Raw genomic sequence first — 19,577 nt, 5'->3', positions numbered from 1 at the left:
AGATTTGTACTCAACATGTGCTGCCTACTTTGCATTCCCCTACTCAGGATTTGCGAGGTGCGCTCTGTGGATAGCACTGCCATCACATCTTTCACTGTGCATGAGTGTGAGGGCTCGAGCCGCATTGGATCCAGACCCCGGCGCTACCTTTTCACGGGCCATGCTAATGGCAGCATCCAGATGTGGGATCTCACCACAGCCATGGAAGTGTGCAATAAAGAGGAGAAGAAGGGTGAGGAGCTATGTAACTTAGGTTCAAAAAAACCTGGAGGAAGCTCACTGTTCTTATTGATCATGGTATTTTAATAAACTGCACAATTTCTTGAATTGTAACTTGCAAATACCTAGGACCCAACTTATTAAAAACACTGCATCTCTTTTATCTAACCTCCCAGAAGATGAAGCTGCTTTATGTTCAGTCTTGTGGGAGATTTGATAAAAGCGATGCAGACTTCCAGATAAACATGTTTGTAATTAAGTGCCTCTGATAAATGTAATATGGTAGACATTTTAGACCACAAAAACACTTTCACCAAAAGGAATTATTGAAGGTATATTAAACAAAAGACACAAGCACAGACCAGTCTTAACGGAGGAAAAAGCCTCAGACAGGGGCCCACCCACCTCCACAATGGTGGAATGACGGTGTTCAGGCGATCACTTCACAACGATGGCCAGCGTTTCACTGTTAAGCTGCCTCAGGGTGTAAACAAATCCGATCGCACTCTCTTACGGACGCCACTCGCGTCTCAAAAGATCCTAGGATCTTTTGAGACGCGAGTGGCGTCCGTAAGAGAGTGCGATCGGATTTGTTTACACCCTGAGGCAGCTTAACAGTGAAACGCTGGCCATCGTTGTGAAGTGATCGCCTGAACACCGTCATTCCACCATTGTGGAGGTGGGTGGGCCCCTGTCTGAGGCTTTTTCCTCCGTTAAGACTGGTCTGTGCTTGTGTCTTTTGTTTAATATACCTTCAATAATTCCTTTTGGTGAAAGTGTTTTTGTGATTATTAGTGATATTCACCATATCCGAGTTTTTGGAGACATTTTAGACCAAACATCAGACCAGTATAGAAATATATTTTTGTATTCAAATAGAAAATGCTTTTGAGTTCTTGATTTTGATTTGCAAGATCAACATTATCACTCAAACCACTTTTAAACAATTTAACAGGAGTTCAGTATGATCTGTGGTTTAGAAAATATAAAGTCTTAAGTTATAGAGGAAGACATTGAAGAATCTAGGACCATATAATCGAAATGAAGACCATTCATTGTTTGTCAGTTAATTTATCACCCAGTTTTGTTTTGAAAAATATATAAAAGGAAGAAGCTGAATAAGTGGGAGAAGCAGAGATCTATTTTTATGTGGTAACTCACAGCCCAAGAGTTGAATATCGCACCACCTCAGCAAATGGCCTGGCATTGAATTTCTGGATTTAACGCCAGCAGCAGTCAGCAAAACACTGATCATTGCCATCTGAATATCAGGCCCCATGTTGTTTTTAACAGGGTTTTATTTTGAGCCTTTTATTATGTAGAGATGTCTTCTGTATTGGAGTGGATGTCCATAGGATCCCTCTGCTGGCTGTGCAGAGAGTAGTGGGTGCAGATTCTCCTCCTTTGGGACAGTGGCTCATTTCATTATTCTTTTTCAGAACTGGGAGGACTGACAGAGGAAGAGCTGCTTCAGCAGCTGGAACAGTGTGACTTGGCCCTGACTCGCACACCGGATCTGAGCCCTGCAGTCTCCTTTGCCAACTCTGCTACACCCCGTGCCTCCACATCCAGGTATCTAGGACTCTTTCTCAGACTTGGATTTGAGATTTAATTACTTGCCCTTTTTCAAAACCCGGGCTCAAGGCAAGTTACAAGCAGCTACACAAATTTTTCCCTCTCCAAGAGGACTTAAAGTCTAAGCTGTAGTTAGAGAATGGAGGGTGAGGTCATTTGTTCAAGGTCACAAGGAAAATCAATGAGAAACAATTTAAACCTTAATTTCCCTGGTTCTTAGCCTACTGCTCTAACATTCATTCTTTACCCTTCTCAGTACTTTACCGTAAGACTTTATTGCTTTGGTTTTCTAAGCTCTCTCAGAAGTGGCCACATTTTCTCACAATGCCACATGGACTCCATCAGAATAGCACAAATTATGAGATGTACACCATACACTGGGTATGGGTTTGGGAAGAGCCACTTGAAACACATGACAATAAATTTAGTGAATCGATATTATCCCAGGACAAGCAGGCAGCATATTCTCACATGTGGGTGACGTCATCTACGGAGCCCCAGTGCGGACAGCTTTTCAAGCAAACTTGATTGAAGTTTCAAGTTTGCTACACTGCACCACGCATGTGCATGCCTTCTTGCCCACTAGAGGGCGCATCCCACCTCGTGGTCCTCAGTTCAGTTTTTTCCGCGGAGCCAGAAGCCCTGTGGAATTTGAGCTCTGCTATTTTGCCTTCTGTCGCCGCGTCCGGTGTATTTTAATCGGTCGTGGTACTCGATTTTGCTTTTTCTTTGTTTTGTTCTTCTTAAAAAAAAAAAAAAAAAAGTTTTATTTCTCCGTTCGGCTCCGGGGGCTCCCGTGAGCTGCGACCCGACCTCCTCGTTCGGTCGGTTCGTTTTTCATGTCCCGTCCCTTGACGGGTTTCAAGAAGTGCACCCGGTGTGAGCGGTTACTTTCCATCACTGACCCACACCGGTGGTGCTTGCTCTGCCTTGGACCCGAGCATCCGACTGACTCCTGCGATCGGTGCTCCACCTTTCAGGCCAGAGCGCTCCGCCGACGCCGTGCCAGGATGGCGGAGCTCTTCGCGGTTGACTCCGCGCCCGGGAAGGCCTCGACGTTGGCCTCGGCCTCGGGATCCTCGGCTTCGCCGTGTCCCTCGACTTCGAAGCCTACTCCTGCGACCAAGCCTGCCTCGGGTAAGTCCTCTTTTCCATCCCCGACTCCAGGGTCAACCAAGAAGCCATCTTCGGGCTCCTCAACGGCGGGTGGGTCGTCCTCGGCCCCGCCCAGGACTCCGGCAACTAATGCCCCGAGGGAATACTCGAGACTGAGGTCGCCCTCCAGGGAGCATCCCCCGGCCTCGGACCTGCCTACCATGGTCGGGATCCCGGCGTTCCAGGACTTGCTCCGAGCATTGATTGCCTCGGAGCTGTCTGGGGCCCTCGAACAACTGCAGCAGGCTTCGGCCTCGACTGCTTTGGCCTCGGGAGCGCCGACCTTGGCGACATCGGTCTCGGGTACCGGGGCTGCACCGACCTCGGCCCCGACCTTGCCCTCGACGTTGGCTTCGGGGGTCCCGCCTGACAAGAGCATACGGCCCCGGGACAAGGTGCGCAGGGTGAGACGGATCTCCTCCTCCTCTTCCTCGAGGTCCTCCCGGGGCTCCTCGCCCTCGGGCCGGCCTCGGGCGAGGCGTCGCCCAAGGAAACCTAAGCGTTCGCGAGGCTCTCCTCGATGACATGGTCGCTCCTCGCCGCTCTGGGGCGAGGCCTTGCGGGTCTCGGAGCTCCGCCTCGATAACCCGAGGCTTCTCTGTTCCCCCGCGAGAGGGGGTTCGCGTGACTCCTCGCCGAAGAGGAGGGGGCGTGCCTCGGTCCCTCGGACGCCTGGGACCTTTCCCAGGGGTTCTTCGAGACGGAGACGTTCCCCGACCCCCTCGAGGCCATTGGATCTGGCCTCTTGGGACTCAGGGTCCGCTAGGGAACCACGATATTCCCACGAGGCTTCCCCCTTCTGTTCGGCGGAGAGGTCGAGAACCCCCTCGCCGCCCGCCAGACCGTCCTCCTTCTCCAGCTTCGTGCAGGACATGGCACGTGCCTTGGGTCTGGACCTCATGGCTGGATCTCAATACACAAAAGAGTTCCTCGAGGAGCAGGACCTTCCCACTCCCCCAAGGGAAACCCCTCGGCTGCCCTAGAATAAGGTCCTTCATCAGACCTTGCTTAAGAACCTGACTTCACCTCTTACAGTCACAGCGGTTCCGTCCAAGATGGAGTCCAAGTATAGGACGATACCACCCAAGGGATTCGAGAAGGCTCAACTCTCCCACCAGTCTTTACTGGTCGAGTCTGCGCTCAAAAAGACACAACCCTCCCGAGTTTCTGTGGCGGTCCCGCCCGGCAGGGAGGGTCAGACCCTGGACAAGTTTGGTTGTCGCCTCTATTCGAATTCCCTTATGGCAACCAGGGTACTCAATTATGCCTTTACATTCTCATCCTATTTACGGGGCATGGTGAAGGACCTCCCGCAGTATCACGACGATCTTCCAGATTCCCGTAGGGAAGGATTCGCCAGGTTTATGTCCAACCTGTCTCAATTACGCCTGTACCTCTTTCACGCTGTGTACGACGCGTTTGAGCTGGTGTCGAGGGTGTCTGCATTTGCTGTAGCTATGCGCCGACTAGCGTGGCTGCGCACCCTCGATATGGATCCAAACCTGCAAGAACGCCTAGCGGATTTACCTTGCGTGGGGTCCGAGTTATTCGATGAATCCCTAGAGGCGGCGACCAAACGGTTGTCCGAGCAGGAGCGCTCGTTGGCCTCGTTGGTCCGTCCGAAACCTCGGGCCACGCCGCAGAAACCCGGCCTCCTCCGAGGCGTTACCCTCAGAAGTCGACACCGGCCTTTTCTAGGCCTCCGCCACGACGTCCACCTCAACAGGGTAGAGGGGGACAAACGAAACCTCCGGCGCAGGGTCCGTTCAAGCCAGCGCCGTCCTTTTGACGGGCTATGCGGATGGGGCCGGCCCTCCTCCGCGATTGCGCCGGACCCCCTTCCCATAGGGGGTCGACTCCGGTCCTTTTATGCGGCTTGGACCGAGATAACATCCGACGCTTGGGTGCTCCGGACCGTATCCGAGGGTTACTCTCTCAACTTTTGGTCTGCACCGCCGGAACAGTCACTGGGGGCTTGCCCATGCAATCGGACCCAGCTCCCCATCCTCATGGCCGAGGCCAGGGCCTTGTTGAGGCTTCGGGCGGTGGAACCTGTACCCCCAGATCAGCGGGGGCGGGGGTTTTACTCCCGTTACTTTTTAGTCCCAAAAAAGACCGGGGACTTGCGCCCCATTCTAGACCTCAGAAAGCTCAACAAGTTCCTGGTCCGGGAGAAGTTCCGGATGTTGTCACTTCCGGTATTGTATCCTCTCTTGGAGGAAGGGGACTGGATGTGCTCCCTGGACCTGAAGGAAGCGTATACCCATGTTCCGGTGCATCCCACCTTCCGCAGATTTTTACGGTTCCAGGTGGGCGAGCTACACCTACAGTACCGGGTCCTCCCCTTCGGCCTGGCTTCGTCCCCTCGAGTCTTCACGAAGTGTATGGTGGTGGTCGCTGCAGCCCTGAGGTCTCGGGGTCTTCAGGTCTTCCCATATCTGGACGATTGGCTGATCAAGGCCCCAACCAGGGAGGGGGTTATCTCAGCGACCCGACAGTCTATCATCTTCCTTCAGCGACTGGGGTTCGAAGTGAACTTTCCCAAGTCACAGTTGTGCCCAACCCAATCACTTCAATTTATAGGCGCAGTGCTGGACACTGTTCGCCTTCGTTCGTTCCTCCCTCCTCCTCGGTTGGAGGCTTTGGTTCGGTTGAGCCGTCTGATTTCTCGGCTACCGGTTGTGTCGGCTCAGCGCATGATGATGCTTCTGGGCCACATGGCGTCTACGGTCCATGTCACTCCGTTCGCCAGACTGCACCTGAGAATTCCTCAGTGGACTCTGGCCTCTCAGTGGCGCCAGGATTGCGATCCTGTCTCTTGTCTCATAGCGGTGACTCCTTCTTTGAGACGATCGCTCCGTTGGTGGACCGACTCTTCGAATCTTTCCGGGGGTTTGCTCTTTCTCGTCCCTCCGCATCGCAAGGTTCTGACCACGGACTCCTCGGAGTACGCGTGGGGGGCCCACCTCGACGGTCTGCGAACCCAGGGCCTGTGGTCGGCGGAGGACCGACGCTGTCACATCAATGTGTTGGAGCTTCGTGCCATCTTTCTAGCGGCTCGAGCTTTCTGCCACCTACTCCGCGATCGGGTAGTCCTCGTGCGAACAGACAACCAGGTGGCCATGTATTATGTGAACAAGCAAGGTGGGACAGGCTCTTGGTCCCTTTGCCGGGAAGCTCTGCGCCTTTGGGAATGGGCGATCTCCCAGAACATCTTCCTACAGGCGGTCTATATCCAGGGAGACCAGAACTGCTTGGCAGACAAACTCAGTCGGCTTCTCCAGCCGCACGAGTGGTCACTCAACTCCAGAGTCCTACGCGAGGTCTTCGACCGCTGGGGGACTCCGCAGGTGGATCTGTTTGCCTCCCCGGAGACTCGCAAACTACCCCTGTATTGTTCTCGGATGTACTCCCTGGACCGTCTGGAAGCGGATGCCTTTCTTCTCGACTGGGGAGGGAGGTTCCTTTATGCGTTTCCTCCTTTTCCCCTGATTTTGAGGACGTTGGTTCGTCTCAAATCATCCAGGGCAACTATGATTCTCATTGCGCCTCGGTGGCCTCGTCAACACTGGTTCTCCCTGCTTCTTCAACTCAGTGTCAGGGAGCCTCTGCTTCTGCCTGTGTTTCCCTCTCTGCTATCTCAGAGTCGGGGTTCGCTGTTGCATCCCAATCTTCAGTCGTTACACCTGACCGCTTGGTTCCTTTCCCCCTGACTTCGGTCCCGGTTTCTCAGTCGGTAAGGGAAGTGTTGGAAGCCTCGCGCAAGGTCTCGACCAGGCTTTGTTATTCCCAGAAATGGACCAGGTTTTCCTCCTGGTGTTCCTCACGTCATCTGGAACTGGATTCGGTCCCGGTGTCTTTGGTGCTGGACTACTTGTTGCATCTATCTAATTCAGGCCTGAAGACGACATCCGTTTGGGTGCATCTCAGTGCCATTTCTGCTTTCCATCGTCACTTGGAAGGTCGTTCTCTTTCGCTTCATCCTCTGGTGACTCGTTTCATGAAGGGCCTAATCAATGTTTGTCCCCCTCTGAAGCCTTCTCCCGTCGTTTGGGATTTGAATGTTGTCTTAGCTCAAATGATGAAACCTCCCTTTGAGCCTATTGACAAGTCTCTCCTGAAATTTCTTACTTGGAAAGTGGTATTTCTGATTGCCCTCACATCTGCTCGACGGATTAGTGAGCTGCAAGCTTTGGTTGCGGACCCACCTTTTACTGTGTTTCATCATGACAAGGTGATTCTCCGCACCCATCCTAAATTTTTACCTAAAGTTGTGTCTGATTTCCACCTCAATCAGTCCATTGTCCTTCCTGTGTTCTTTCCTAAGCCCCACTCCCATCCAGGCGAGACGGCGCTCCACACACTTGACTGTAAGAGGGCGTTGGCATTTTATCTCCAACATACCAGGTCTCATCGGAAGGTTCCTCAATTGTTTTTGTCCTTTGATCCTAATCGTTTAGGACACCCTGTTTCCAAGCGCACCTTGTCCAACTGGTTGGCTGCTTGTATTTCTTTTTGCTACGCTCAGGCTGGTCTTACGCTCCCGGGTCGAGTCACGGGGCATAAGGTCCGGGCGATGGCAGCTTCGGTTGCTTTCCTCCGATCCACTCCTATGGAGGACATATGTAAAGCTGCCACTTGGTCTTCGGTTCATACGTTCATCTCCCACTATTGTCTGGACACTTTGTCCAGAAACGACGGCCGGTTTGGCCAGTCAGTGTTACGTAATCTGTTTTCGTAAATTGCCATCCTCCCACCTGCCCTTTTTTGGTTGGCTTGGAGGTCACCCACATGTGAGAATATGCTGCCTGCTTGTCCTGGGATAAAGCACAGTTACTTACCGTAACAGGTGTTATCCAGGGACAGCAGGCAGATATTCTCACAACCCGCCCGCCTCCCCGGGGATGGCTTCTTTGCTAGTGATGGAACTGAGGACCACAAGGTGGGATGCGCCCTCTAATGGGCAAGAAGGCATGCACATGCGTGGTGCAGTGTAGCAAACTTGAAACTTCAATCAAGTTTGCTTGAAAAGCTGTCCGCGCTGGGGCTCCGTAGATGACGTCACCCACATGTGAGAATATCTGCCTGCTGTCCCTGGATAACACCTGTTACGGTAAGTAACTGTGCTTTCTGTACTTTGTGTGCAAAATTATGCATAGTACCCAGAGGTTTGCCTTTTTTGGTTTTGTTTTGTTTGTTTTTTGTTAAGATCCTCCCTTTTCGTTTCTCTCTCTGTCTTCCATTCACACTAAAACGCCAGAGGTTTGTCAGGTAGAAGACAGAGTGATGGGACCCAGCATGTTGCTTACTGGCCAGAATTTTCCCCTCTTTTACTGGGTACAGCTATCAGAAGATGATACATGTCATGCCATCCACCAGTGATCCAGGAGAATGGGTGTATAAGATAGCAACTGCAGCAGGCCTGGGAACTCCTTTCTTGGATGACTGGTTATTTTATTTACTAGCAGAGATAGGTTTCTCTATTATAAAGGCTGTGCTAGCACTGCAGTTTTTAAATTACTTTTTCTTTAGCAACTCTCCAGACCAGCATAGGCATCTTACAAGCAAGTTATATCTCATCATGACCTGCAGGTGGAGACTGAGACAAAACTTTGGAATGGTACTCAATAGGTTACTCCCCCTAATTACCTCAGTCTTCTCTCTGTCTTCAGCAGGTGTGAGTGAGTTGTACCCATCTCTCTTCTGTAGGGCTGTTTGATTTTGTTCAGGACTCCTAGTCCGTTTTTGTGCCGGACTGAGCTTGGGTGGGCCCTGTTTGAGGGTCTGTCTGACCTTGGGAATGTAAAACCCGGCGGGTCTCATGCTGGGTCCCTTCCCCCTTTCCTCCACCCCCCCAACATTTTTTTAGAGGTGCCTCAGCAGTAAGCCTTGCCTCTAATTCAAGCAAGGCATACTACTTTGAGAGCCAGTGGAGTCTGTTCTTTGTAAAAAAAATCCTGAGGCAGTTCAGACTGAAGGGTTGCTTTCCCTTTAAATTTAATGTATTTTACTGTATTTTTCAACTAACCGGCATTTTTCTTTAGTTAGGTCGTGTATGGGGCAATGAGCACATCACAGGGGAAGAGGTGCTCAATTTGCTCCAGACGCGAGGCACTCATGGCCGGCCTGTGTAAGCACTGCATAGGCCGGAGGAGTGAAGGAGCCTCGTCGGCAGCAGGTGCCAGCGGCCAGGGCCTCTGCCAAAAGTGCCTCGCGAGTCGGCAGCTGACAGTGGGGGGCCTGGTCTTCTCCATCCGCCCATCGAGGGATTTCCTCAGCCACCGATAGTGAGGGTAAAAAGGATTCCCTTACCGCTGAAGTGGCTGGGGATTCCCTTACAGCTGTTTCTCTCACAGCTGATGCCGGCTTGCCTGCTTTAGTGGCTGGGACAGTTCAGGCTTCCCAGCCGCTACAGGCCCTGGAGGGGTTATTTTCAGCTGCAACTTCGCCATTTTTGGTGGTAAGACCCTCCAGTTTCTTTGCAGCCTCAGGTGACCTTCCCCCTGTCTTGGAGAAACAGGAGCAGGTTTTAGCTGGGTCCCCTGCTGTGGCAGGGAATCCCATGGGGCCGCCAGGGGGTTACTTTATGCAGAGCTCATTTTCAGATGGCCGGGGGTTCTGTGCCCCAGGAGTCTCGGGGGAGAGGGGAGTCCTCCCCACCCCCTACGGCTCTACCCCCCTCTACTTCTTTACCGGCCCCCTCCGCCTCCTCCCTCGTCCATGTGCACGCAGGTTGCTTGGGACGAAGACTTGTGGTCTGAGGAGCGTGTTGACTTCGGTGAGGACCTGGACACTTGGGGAGACCTCCAGGATCTTGTAAGATGCCAATGCTGGTCTGGAGAGTTGCCAAATAAGGAGAAATTAGGTTCTTACCTGCTAATTTACTTTCTTTTAACCTCTCCAGACCGGCATAGGACCCTCACTCTGTCTATTGTCATGTTGTTCTTGTGGGTTGCACGTACAGATTTTGTTTTTTCTGCGGGTTCTAGTATTTTTCTAGGGCTGGGGAGAATTGAAGAACAACGGTTGTGGCTCGGCTGGCGTAGCTGACGAGCTGTGGGGACATTTTCTTGCTGGGATCTCTCCTTTGCTTTTTCCAACAGCATTCACGTATATTAGTTGTTACTCCTGTTCGGAGTCTTGTTTATTTCCGTTTACAGTTCTTAGTTCTGCTTGGCTATTCGGCAGACTGAGGTAATTAGAGGGAGTAACCTATTAAGTACCTACTTGTAAGATGCCTATGCTGGTCTAGAGAGGCTAAAAGAAAGTAAATTAGCAGGTAAGAACCTACTTTCTCCTTTCACCACAATGTAACAGTGTCTATTTATTTATTTTAGTTTGTTTGTTTATTGGGATCTATTATCCACCTTTATGAAGAAATTCACCCAATGCAGTGTACGGTTTGGAATAAAACTTATAATTTTGTTACCAGCATAACACAAGTGGAAATGATTAAGCTTAAGCATAAATACAATCGATGAGGTAAACTTGGGCAATGACAAATAGAATCTTAGAAATTAGAGTAACAAAACATATCAGAAACATACACAAATAATTAGCACAGTAGAACAGTTATATTATAAAAAATATAAACGGCAGCAGAGTACAATCAAAATAGGCAGCAAGGAAAGACCATTCATACAATATAGAGATTGTATTGACAATGATTTTGGCAACTCCTGCTGCTTCTGGTGTCTTTCGACTACTTTGGAATTGCCTCTGTTGCAGCGTTACTAAAGCCAATTCTTGAGTACGCCCTTGCCGGTCTGTGTTTCAGGATATGAATCAATATCTGTGAGAGGTCTGCATGCATGGCCTCCATTGAATACAAATTAGTTACATGCTTATCCATTGAGAATATCCTGAAAACCAGACTTGTTAGAGCAGAGCTTCCCAAACCTGTTCTGGAGACAACAGAGCCAGTTTTGGTTTTTTGTTTGTTTGTTTTTGGGGGGGGGTTTCAGGATATCCAGTATTGGAAATTCTGTCTGCCTGATAGCAGTTTTAGCCAGCTGTGAATGGCTCCCGGCTAAGTACCGCTAAGCTGGCTAACTGCCAATATTTAGTGAGAGTTAGACAGCTATCTACCACTGAATATCATAGAAACATAGAAAGATGACGGCAGAAAAGGGCTACAGCCCATCAAGTCTACCCACTCTACTGACCCACCTCATTAAGCCTGAGTGCTAATGACCTAGTTCCTTTACTCGACCCTCGTAGGGAACCCACGTGAATGTCCCATTTATTCTTAAAGTCGAGCACGCTGGTGGCCTTGATCACCTGCACCGGAAGTTTGTTCCAGTGATCTACCACCCTTTCTGTGAAGAAATACTTCCTGGTGTCACCACTAAATTTCCCTCCTCTAAGTTTGAGCGGGTGCCCCCTTGTGACCGAGGGTCCCTTGGGAAAGAATATGTCGTTTTCCACCTCGACACGACCTGTGACGTACTTGAATGTCTCAATCATGTCACCCCTTTCCCTGCTCTCCTCTAGAGAATAGAGCTGCAATTTGCCCAGTCTTTCTTCGTATGAGAGACCCTTGAGTCCGGAGACCATCCTAGTGGCCTTCCACTGGACCGACTCAGCTCGAAGCACATCTTTTCGGTAATGCGGCCTCCAGAATTGCACACAGTACTCGAGATGAGGTCTCACCATGGTTCTGTAAAGTGGCATTATGACTTCAGGTTTGCGGCTGACGAAGCTTCTATTGATACATCCCATCATTTGCCTTGCCTTGGATGAGGCCTTCTCTACTTGTTTGGCAGCCTTCATGTCTGCACTGATGATTACTCTCAAGTCCCGTCGTTCTGAAGTCCTAGCTAGTGTTTCTCCATTCAAGGTGTATGTTCTGCAGGGATTTCTGCTGCCGAGATGCATGACCTTACACTTCTTAGCGTTGAAGCCCAGCTGCCATGTGGAGGACCAGTTTTCCAACGTGATCAGATCCTGCGTCATACTATCCTTGAGATTGCTTTCACCTACTATATTACACAGTTTGGCGTCGTCAGCAAACAGTGCTACTTTACCCTGAAGCCCTCGGGTCAAGTCCCTTATGAATATGTTGAAAAGGAATGGTCCCAGGACTGAGCCCTGCGGCACTCCGCAAGTCACCTCCGATGTCTCAGAGAGGGTGCCGTTGACATCGGAGGTGTCTAGCGGAGTGCCGCAGGGCTCAGCGACCAGCTATGTTATGTGACATAGCCAGTTATTGTCAATATTCCTCAGCTCACTGGCTAAGTCTAGCTGCCAGACAGAACTGCCTGAAAAGCAGGTCTTTTTCTGGCTGCTAGGCCTTAGCCAGCCAACTGATTCATATCGGTTGAGCCGGCTAGATCCATGGAACCGAAGCTTAATCTGAAAATTCAATGCCAGTGGCCCTGTATATGTAAGTTGATCGTTGCATGTTTATTGTGGATATCCTGAAAACTTGACTAGCAGTGGGGTTTTCAGGATAGATTAGGGTTATGCTGGCATCGATTTGAGAAACACTGCTCTACCGAGCTATATGCCAGTGGTGCAGCCATGGGGGTATCTCAGAGGCCTAGGAATCCTCCTCTTTAATGGTTGGCAGGAATGTTGGCACTCCTGCAATGCTCAGTTCAGAGACTGACTTGAGTATGCACAAGAGAGCTGCATCGGAAGCTGAAGTGTGTCTGCTGACTTAAGTGCTGCTCAGAGGTTATCCCTAGTGGGTGGTGCTGTTTTCCCTATTCAGAAAACTGCTGTCAAAACCCAGTGAGTCTTGCCACTATCTGAGGAGATTGCAGCTCATCTGCATATTCCCTCCTTGGTGACTTCACTTGGGCTTTGACTACTGACTACTTCTGCCAACAAGGTGCATCCTAAACCTTTACCTCAGGTTAGTATTTTTCTTCTCTATGGATCTGCTATACTTTCTCTTCCTGATGCAAACTCTTTCAAGGCTTATAGAAACACAGAACCTTGATGGCAGATAAAGGCCAAATAGCCCATCCGGTCTACCCATCCGCAGTAATCATTATCTTTTCCTCTCTCTCTAAGAGATCCCACGTGCCTATCCCAGGCCCTCTTGAAATCAGACACAATCTCTGTTTCCACCACCTCTTCTGGAAGACTGTTCCACGCATCTACCACCCTTTCCATAAAAAAGTATTTCCTTAGATTACTCCGGAGCCTATCACCTCTTAACTTCATCATATGCCCTCTGATTGCAGAGTTTCCTTTCAAATGAAAGAGACTCGACTCATGCGCATTTACATTATGTAGGTATTTAAACGGCTCTATCATATCTCCCCTCTCCCGTCTTTCCTCCAAAGTATACAGATTGAGATCTTTAACTCTGTCCCCGTATGCCTCATGAAGAAGACCATGCACCATTTTAGTAGCCTTCCTCTGGACCGACTCCATCCTTTTTATATCTTTTTGAAGGTGCGGCCTCCAGAATTGTACACAATATTCTAATGAGGTCTCACCAAAGTCTTATACAGGAGCATCAATACCTCCTTTTTCCTACTGGCCATACCTTTCCCTATGCACTCTAGCATCCTTCTAGTTTTCGCCGTCACCTTTTCAACCTGTTTGGCCACCTTAAGATCATCACATACAGTCGCACCCAAGTTCCGCTCTTCTGTCATGCACATAAGCTTTTCACTCCCTAATCTGTACCGTTCCCTCTGGTTTTTGTAGCACAAATGCATGACCTTGCATTTCTTAGCATTAAATTTTAGCTGCCAAATTTCAGACCATTCTTCAAGCTTCGCCAGGTCTCATGTTATTCACACCATCTGGCGTGTCTACTCTATTGTAGATTTTGGTATCATTTGCAAAGAGGCAAATCTTACCAGACAACCCTTCAGCAATATCGTTTATAAAAATTTTAGAAAGAACAGGCCCAAGAACAGAACCTTGAGGCACACCAGAGCAATCTCCATTGATCACTACCCTCTGTCGCCTTCCACCTAACCAGTTCTTGACCCAGCCCGTCACTGTGGGACCCATCCCAAATGCACTCAGTTTATTTATTAGATGTCTGTGTGGAACACTGTCAATCATATCCCCCTGCCCCCCTCAGCTGTCTGTTTTCCAAGCTGAAAAGCCCTAAACTCTTTTTCCTTTATTCATATGAGAGGAGAGTTTCATCCCCTTTATCATTTTGGTTGCTATTCTTTAAACCTTTTCTAATTCTGCAATATCTTTTTGAGATATGTTGACCAGATGTAAATGCAATATTCAAAGTGAGATCTCACCATGGAGCAATAAAGAGGCATTATAATATTACTAATATTACTAGTGTTTAAGCCCATTACATTAACGGGTGCTAGAGTAGATGTCTCTTTTTTTTCCTTTGTCTCTCTCTCCTTGGACGCTGGAGTTTCGTCAGCCGGAAGCCTGAAGTCATAATGCCATTATACAGAACCATGGTGAGACCTCATTTGGAATACTGTGTGCAATTCTGGAGGCCACACTACCGAAAAGATGTGCTGAGAGTAGAGTCGGTGCAACGGATGGCCACCAGGATGGTCTCGGGGCTCAAGGATCTATCGTACGAGGAAAGGCTGAAAAATTTGCGGCTGTACTCACTCGAGGAACGTAGGGAGAGAGGAGACATGATCGAGACGTTTAAGTATATTACCGGCCGTATCGAGATGAAAGAAGAGATTCTCTTTCTCAAAGGACCCTCAGCCACAAGAGGGCATCCGCTCAAACTCAGGGGTGGGAAATTTCATGGCGACACCAGGAAATATTTCTTCACCGAGAGAGTGGTTGATCCTTGGAACAAGCTCCCGGTGCAGGTGATCGAGGCAAACAGCGTGCAAGAATTTAAGAGCAAATGGGATGCCCATGTGGGATCCCTTAGAGGGTTAAGCCAAGGGAACTTGTCACCAGGAGTGGGATCCCTAGGATAGTAGACTTGGGGGTGAGTCAGTAGAGTGGGCAGACCTGATGGGCTATGGCCCTTATCTGCCGTCATCTTCTATGTTTCTATGCTGTCTGTCTGTCTCCCTGGCCCCCTTCCTGCCTGTATTTCTCTGTTGCACCAAGCCTGCCTGTCTCTCCGTGGTCCCCTTCTGTTGAACAAAGCATGATGTCTGCCCCCCCAGCACACCCCTCCCCCCAAAGCAGACCCCTTTCCCTCTCCCCCTGTTGTGCCATGCCTGCCTGCTCCATGGCCCCCTTCTGTCCCCCCCTCCCAGAGCAAAGCATGATTGCTGTGCACACCCCTCCCCCCAAAGCAGCCCCCTTTCCCCCTGCCCTCTGTTGTGCCATGCCTGTTCTTACCATCCCACCAGCACAAACTGCTGCCGCCGCTCCTCTTCAAAGCAGCCTGCTGAGGTTCGCCGTCCGGCTGTAGTGAGCCTTGCAGGCCGCTCTCCACTTCGGTAGCAAGTTCCCTCTGATGCGATTGTGTCAGAGGGAACGTGCTACCAGGTGGAGAGCAGCCTGCGAGGTTCACTATAGCCGCCCGGTGCACCTCAGCAGGTTGCTTTGAAGAGAAGCGGCAGCGGTTGGTGAGTGAAGGCAGGAGGGGGGAGTCGCCGGAATGTTCCCTGCCACCATATTCTAAAATAGAATATGGCCACTGACCAGAGATCACAGCAGCAGGGAACACGAAACCCTAAGTGCGCATGCATGCTTAGGGTTTTATTATAGAGGATTAGTTACCATTCTTTTTCTAATAATTCCTAGCATTCTGTTCGCTTTTTTGGCCACTACTCCATACTGGGCCTATTTATTTATTCATTCATTTAACTTTCTATATACCGTTCTCCCAGGGGAGCTCAGAATGGTTTACATGAATTTATTCAGGTACTCAAACATTTTTCCCTGTCCCCCACAAATTTGTGCCTTTATTAACATTAAATTGTTATGCTTAAAACACTGATAATCTTATTCCAGCAACAAGTGAATATGATCTGCTGTAATTTCTTGTGGATTCTATGTAGATAAAAACATGTCTGTGCATAAAATTTGTTCTCTATGGGCAAGCAGGATGAGCAATCCACATATGTGAGACATAACCAACTCTATATACAGAGACTGGCTCTCTATATGGTGCACTCATTTCATTCTACTTGGCCAGGGAGAACACCAGTTACAGGTAAGTAGCTTAGCATTCTGATCATTGCCCAGTCTCTTTGCTTATGTGATATATGCCTGCAGGAGAAAATAGACAACACAAAGAATTTCAGTCACTAAAGAGGGAATGTTCCCAGGAACTAGGGGAGGTCAGGAGACCGAATGTGGTTGCTTGTGTAAGGTGCATTTGTTTGTTGGTGTTTTTTTTTTTAATATATAGTTGATTTTGAAGTAAAACGACACACAAGAGATGTGCAAGGTTTGATTTGATGAGTCTACAGCTTTACACTGTTTCTATTTCCTAAAAATCCAAAAATGTACATTATACCCATGATGTTTTTTTCTCTCTCTAGTCTTCATTCTCAGGCCAGCGACTATATCCAAGACAGAGCCACCAAGGGCAGCCTAAGCTTGTCTCGTGTTAGCCGAGAAAGCCTTCCAGTGTTGCAGAACAAGCCTCGTGAAGGTTATGCAGGCATGCACAGCTTGCAGCCACATGCTGTAGGGAGCCAGATATCTCTGAACAAAAGCGGCTCTCTTTCTGGGAGCCCCAAGCCCCTGCGACTCCAGCTGGATCAGTTCAGCAACGAAGTCAGACTTCGCCGGGCCGGGCCTGCCATTGCAGATGCAGTATGCAGTGAGAAACGGAGCTCTTCTGACAGTGAGTCTAAGGTAACCTATGGCATCCGGGGAGGCAGCTTTGTGGAGCGGTGCCAGGAGCTGGCAAGAAACACAGACTATAACCACTTGGACATGAGAAGGCACAATTATTCCAGTGAAATAGAAGCATCGAAAATTAAGAGCCTCCGCTCCTCTGGTGGATCAGCACGGAATCCTCCTGGCCCAAGTTTGACACCCCCCACTAAAACTGCATCACCATCCTTAATGCGAAATGTTACGCCCCCTGCAGCAAATGATGCACCTTCAAGCTCTACAAATCTTCCTTTGGTGCCACAAAAACCTAGTCTGAATGAGACCTCCTTTTAATCCAAGTGGAGTACTGTGAGCCTGTCTAACTGCTGCATTTTTCCTGCTTGCAACCCCATTGCATCCTGGGGTTTGTGCTGAGTAGAGAGGGTTTCAAATGCCCTTTCTCTGATAGCTTCTACCTGCAGTTAATTTACTAAAGAGCTTTTCTGGTAACCAGGGTCACCTCAGTTCTGTATTCCAGGCATCTAGACTACAAATTCTTGTTGCCGAAGTAAAGAGATAACCAAAGACAGAATCAGCACATCTTCTGAAGATATCTAGACTTTTCAAAGAAATGCCTTTATGCAAATGCACTACTGTTAGAGTGGGTTAAAAAAAGTGTTCATTTTAAAGATTTAAAGGGAATGTTCTTATGTTGCCTACTGCCTTCTGAAACAACGGGTGCTTTTAGGGCGATCACACAAGTGTTCTTGTTTGAGTTTTAGTGCCTTTATCTGAAGTGGGCTCCTTCCTGCTTGTACTCCACTTCTCCTGCAGCTAAATCAATCCCAGATTAAATGAAGACCTTCCTTGCTAGCTAATCTTGGCCAAATGGCATAGAACCTGACCAGGTTTAGAGCAGATCCTTTGGAATAGTTATTAATTAAATCCTTGTTGGGAGGGGCACTATTTTCATTTATCCACTTATCTGTCTAGTTCATGAAATGATCTGCCCCACACTTCCCTACAGGTTAATTTGCAAGCATTCCACAGTACAGAACCTAAGGTAGAACAAAGCACTGTGTCTGATGGGTTCCTCAAAACCCAAAGGTAAAACTTGAACTATTGTATATACTTGAATATAAACTGATCCGAATATAAACTGAGGCGATCCTTTTCCCCTCAAAAAAGGAGGAAAAAAGGTTGACTTGAATATAAACCAAGATTAGAAACTTGAGTGATCCTGATGAGCCAGTTAAGACCAGACACCCTTGCCATAAATTTTATAATTTTTTTTTTTCACATTAAATATTTTTATTAGTGCAAAACCCCTGAGGAAGGGGAGTTTGATCTCCAAAAGTTAGTAAAGAATGTATTGAAATTAGTCCAATAAAAAGATTACCTTATTTCTATTTTTTCTATTTATAAATGTTTATCAGTACAGCTACAATACTACTTTATTTTAAAGCAACAAAAGAATAATCTTTACCTTTTGTAAGTTCTGGTTTCTGCTTTCCTCATCTTCTCTTCACTCTTCATTCCATCCAGCGTTCACCCTCTTTCTCTGTTCCTTTCAATTTTTTTCTGTCTCCACTCCCTCCCCCATGCTCTGGTATCTCTCCTTTCTTTCCTTCCTTCCCTTCCCGTCCCAAATCACCCCACTGTCTGACATCTGCTTCCTTTCCCCCATGCCCTGGGATCTCTCTCTTCTCCGTCTGTCTCTCCCTCCATGTTCTGGCATCTAATTTCCCTCCCTCCCTTCCTCACCTGGAGTACTGCGTCCAGCACTGGTCGCCGTACATGAAGAAGGACATAGTACTACTCAAAAGGGTCCAGAGAAGAACGACTAAAATGGTTAAAGGGCTGGAGGAGTTGCAGTACAGTGAGAGATTGGAGAAACGGGACCTCTTCTCCCTTGAAAAGAGGAGACTTAGAGGGGACAAGATCGAAACATTCAAGATACTGAAGGGAATAGACTTAGTAGATAAAAGCAGATTGTTCACCTTCTCCAAGGTAGGGAGAATGAGAGGGCACTCCCTAAAGCTGAAAGGGGATAGATTCCGTACAAACGTAAGGAAGTTCTTCACCCAGAGAGTGGTAGACAACTGGAACGCTCTTCCGGAGTCTGTTATAGGGGAAATACCCTCCAGGGATTCAAGACAAAGTTGGACAAGTTCCTGCTAAACTGGAACGTACGCAGGTGAGGCTGGACTCATTTAGAGCTCTGGTCTTTGACCTAAGGACCGCTGCTTGCGCGGACTGCTGGGCAAGATGGACCACTGGTTTGACCCAGCAGCGGCAATTCTTATGTTCTTATGTTTGACATCTCAGTCTCCATCTCTTCCCCTCCCCCATTGCCTTGGCATCTCCTCTCCTTCCCTTCCATCTCTTCCTCCCCCCCATGCTTTGGTATCTCCTCTCCTTTCCCTCTCTCCCAGGTCTGGCATCTTTGTCTCCATCTCTTTCCACATGCCCTGGCATCGCTTCCTACCTGTTCATGGCCTGGCATCTCCTTCCCCTTCCTCCATCTTTTCTTTCCCCATGGTCTGCCATCTCTCTTTTGTCTCCTCTCCCTTCCCCTAGTCTTCCGTCTCCTTCCCTTCTCTCTCCCCAATCGGGTGCATCATTTCTCTCCTGCTTCCCTCTCTTTGTCACTCTCCAGTCTGCAACACAACCTTCACAATTCGCTGCTCTTGGTGTTGGGACTTCTTCTTTGCCAGATCCCCAACCCCCCACTGGTCACTATCCTGCCTATGGGAGGGGGGTGCCGCTATCCATAACACACACCCCAGAGCTGCCCCCACCCCTTGAGTCACTGACCTCCAAATACCCCCAGAGCCGCTGACCTCCTTACACACATAGGTTCTGCCGCAGCCAATCTGCTGTATGTTGAAACGGCCGGAACATTGAGCATCTGTGTGTGGTCAAAGTCTGCCGGCTCT

General features: G+C 49.0%; 1 protein-coding gene across 1 annotated transcript in view; it reads left to right on the top strand.

The window, feature by feature from the left end:
* Window positions 1-18,438, top strand: part of SHKBP1 (SH3KBP1 binding protein 1) — a 99,371-nt gene extending 80,933 nt beyond the window's left edge. The window contains exons 16-18 of the mRNA XM_033956109.1: window positions 48-232; window positions 1,659-1,791; window positions 16,359-18,438. Of these exons, the coding sequence (XP_033812000.1) occupies window positions 48-232; window positions 1,659-1,791; window positions 16,359-16,992 (952 nt within the window). The 3' untranslated portion in view covers window positions 16,993-18,438. The remainder of the gene's footprint in view (window positions 1-47; window positions 233-1,658; window positions 1,792-16,358) is intronic.
* The last annotated feature ends 1,139 nt before the right edge of the window (window positions 18,439-19,577 follow it).

This window comes from Geotrypetes seraphini, chromosome 8 (genome assembly GCF_902459505.1).
Source record: "Geotrypetes seraphini chromosome 8, aGeoSer1.1, whole genome shotgun sequence".
NCBI lineage: Eukaryota > Metazoa > Chordata > Amphibia > Gymnophiona > Dermophiidae > Geotrypetes > Geotrypetes seraphini.
This window is presented reverse-complemented; position numbering and strand designations above follow the sequence as displayed.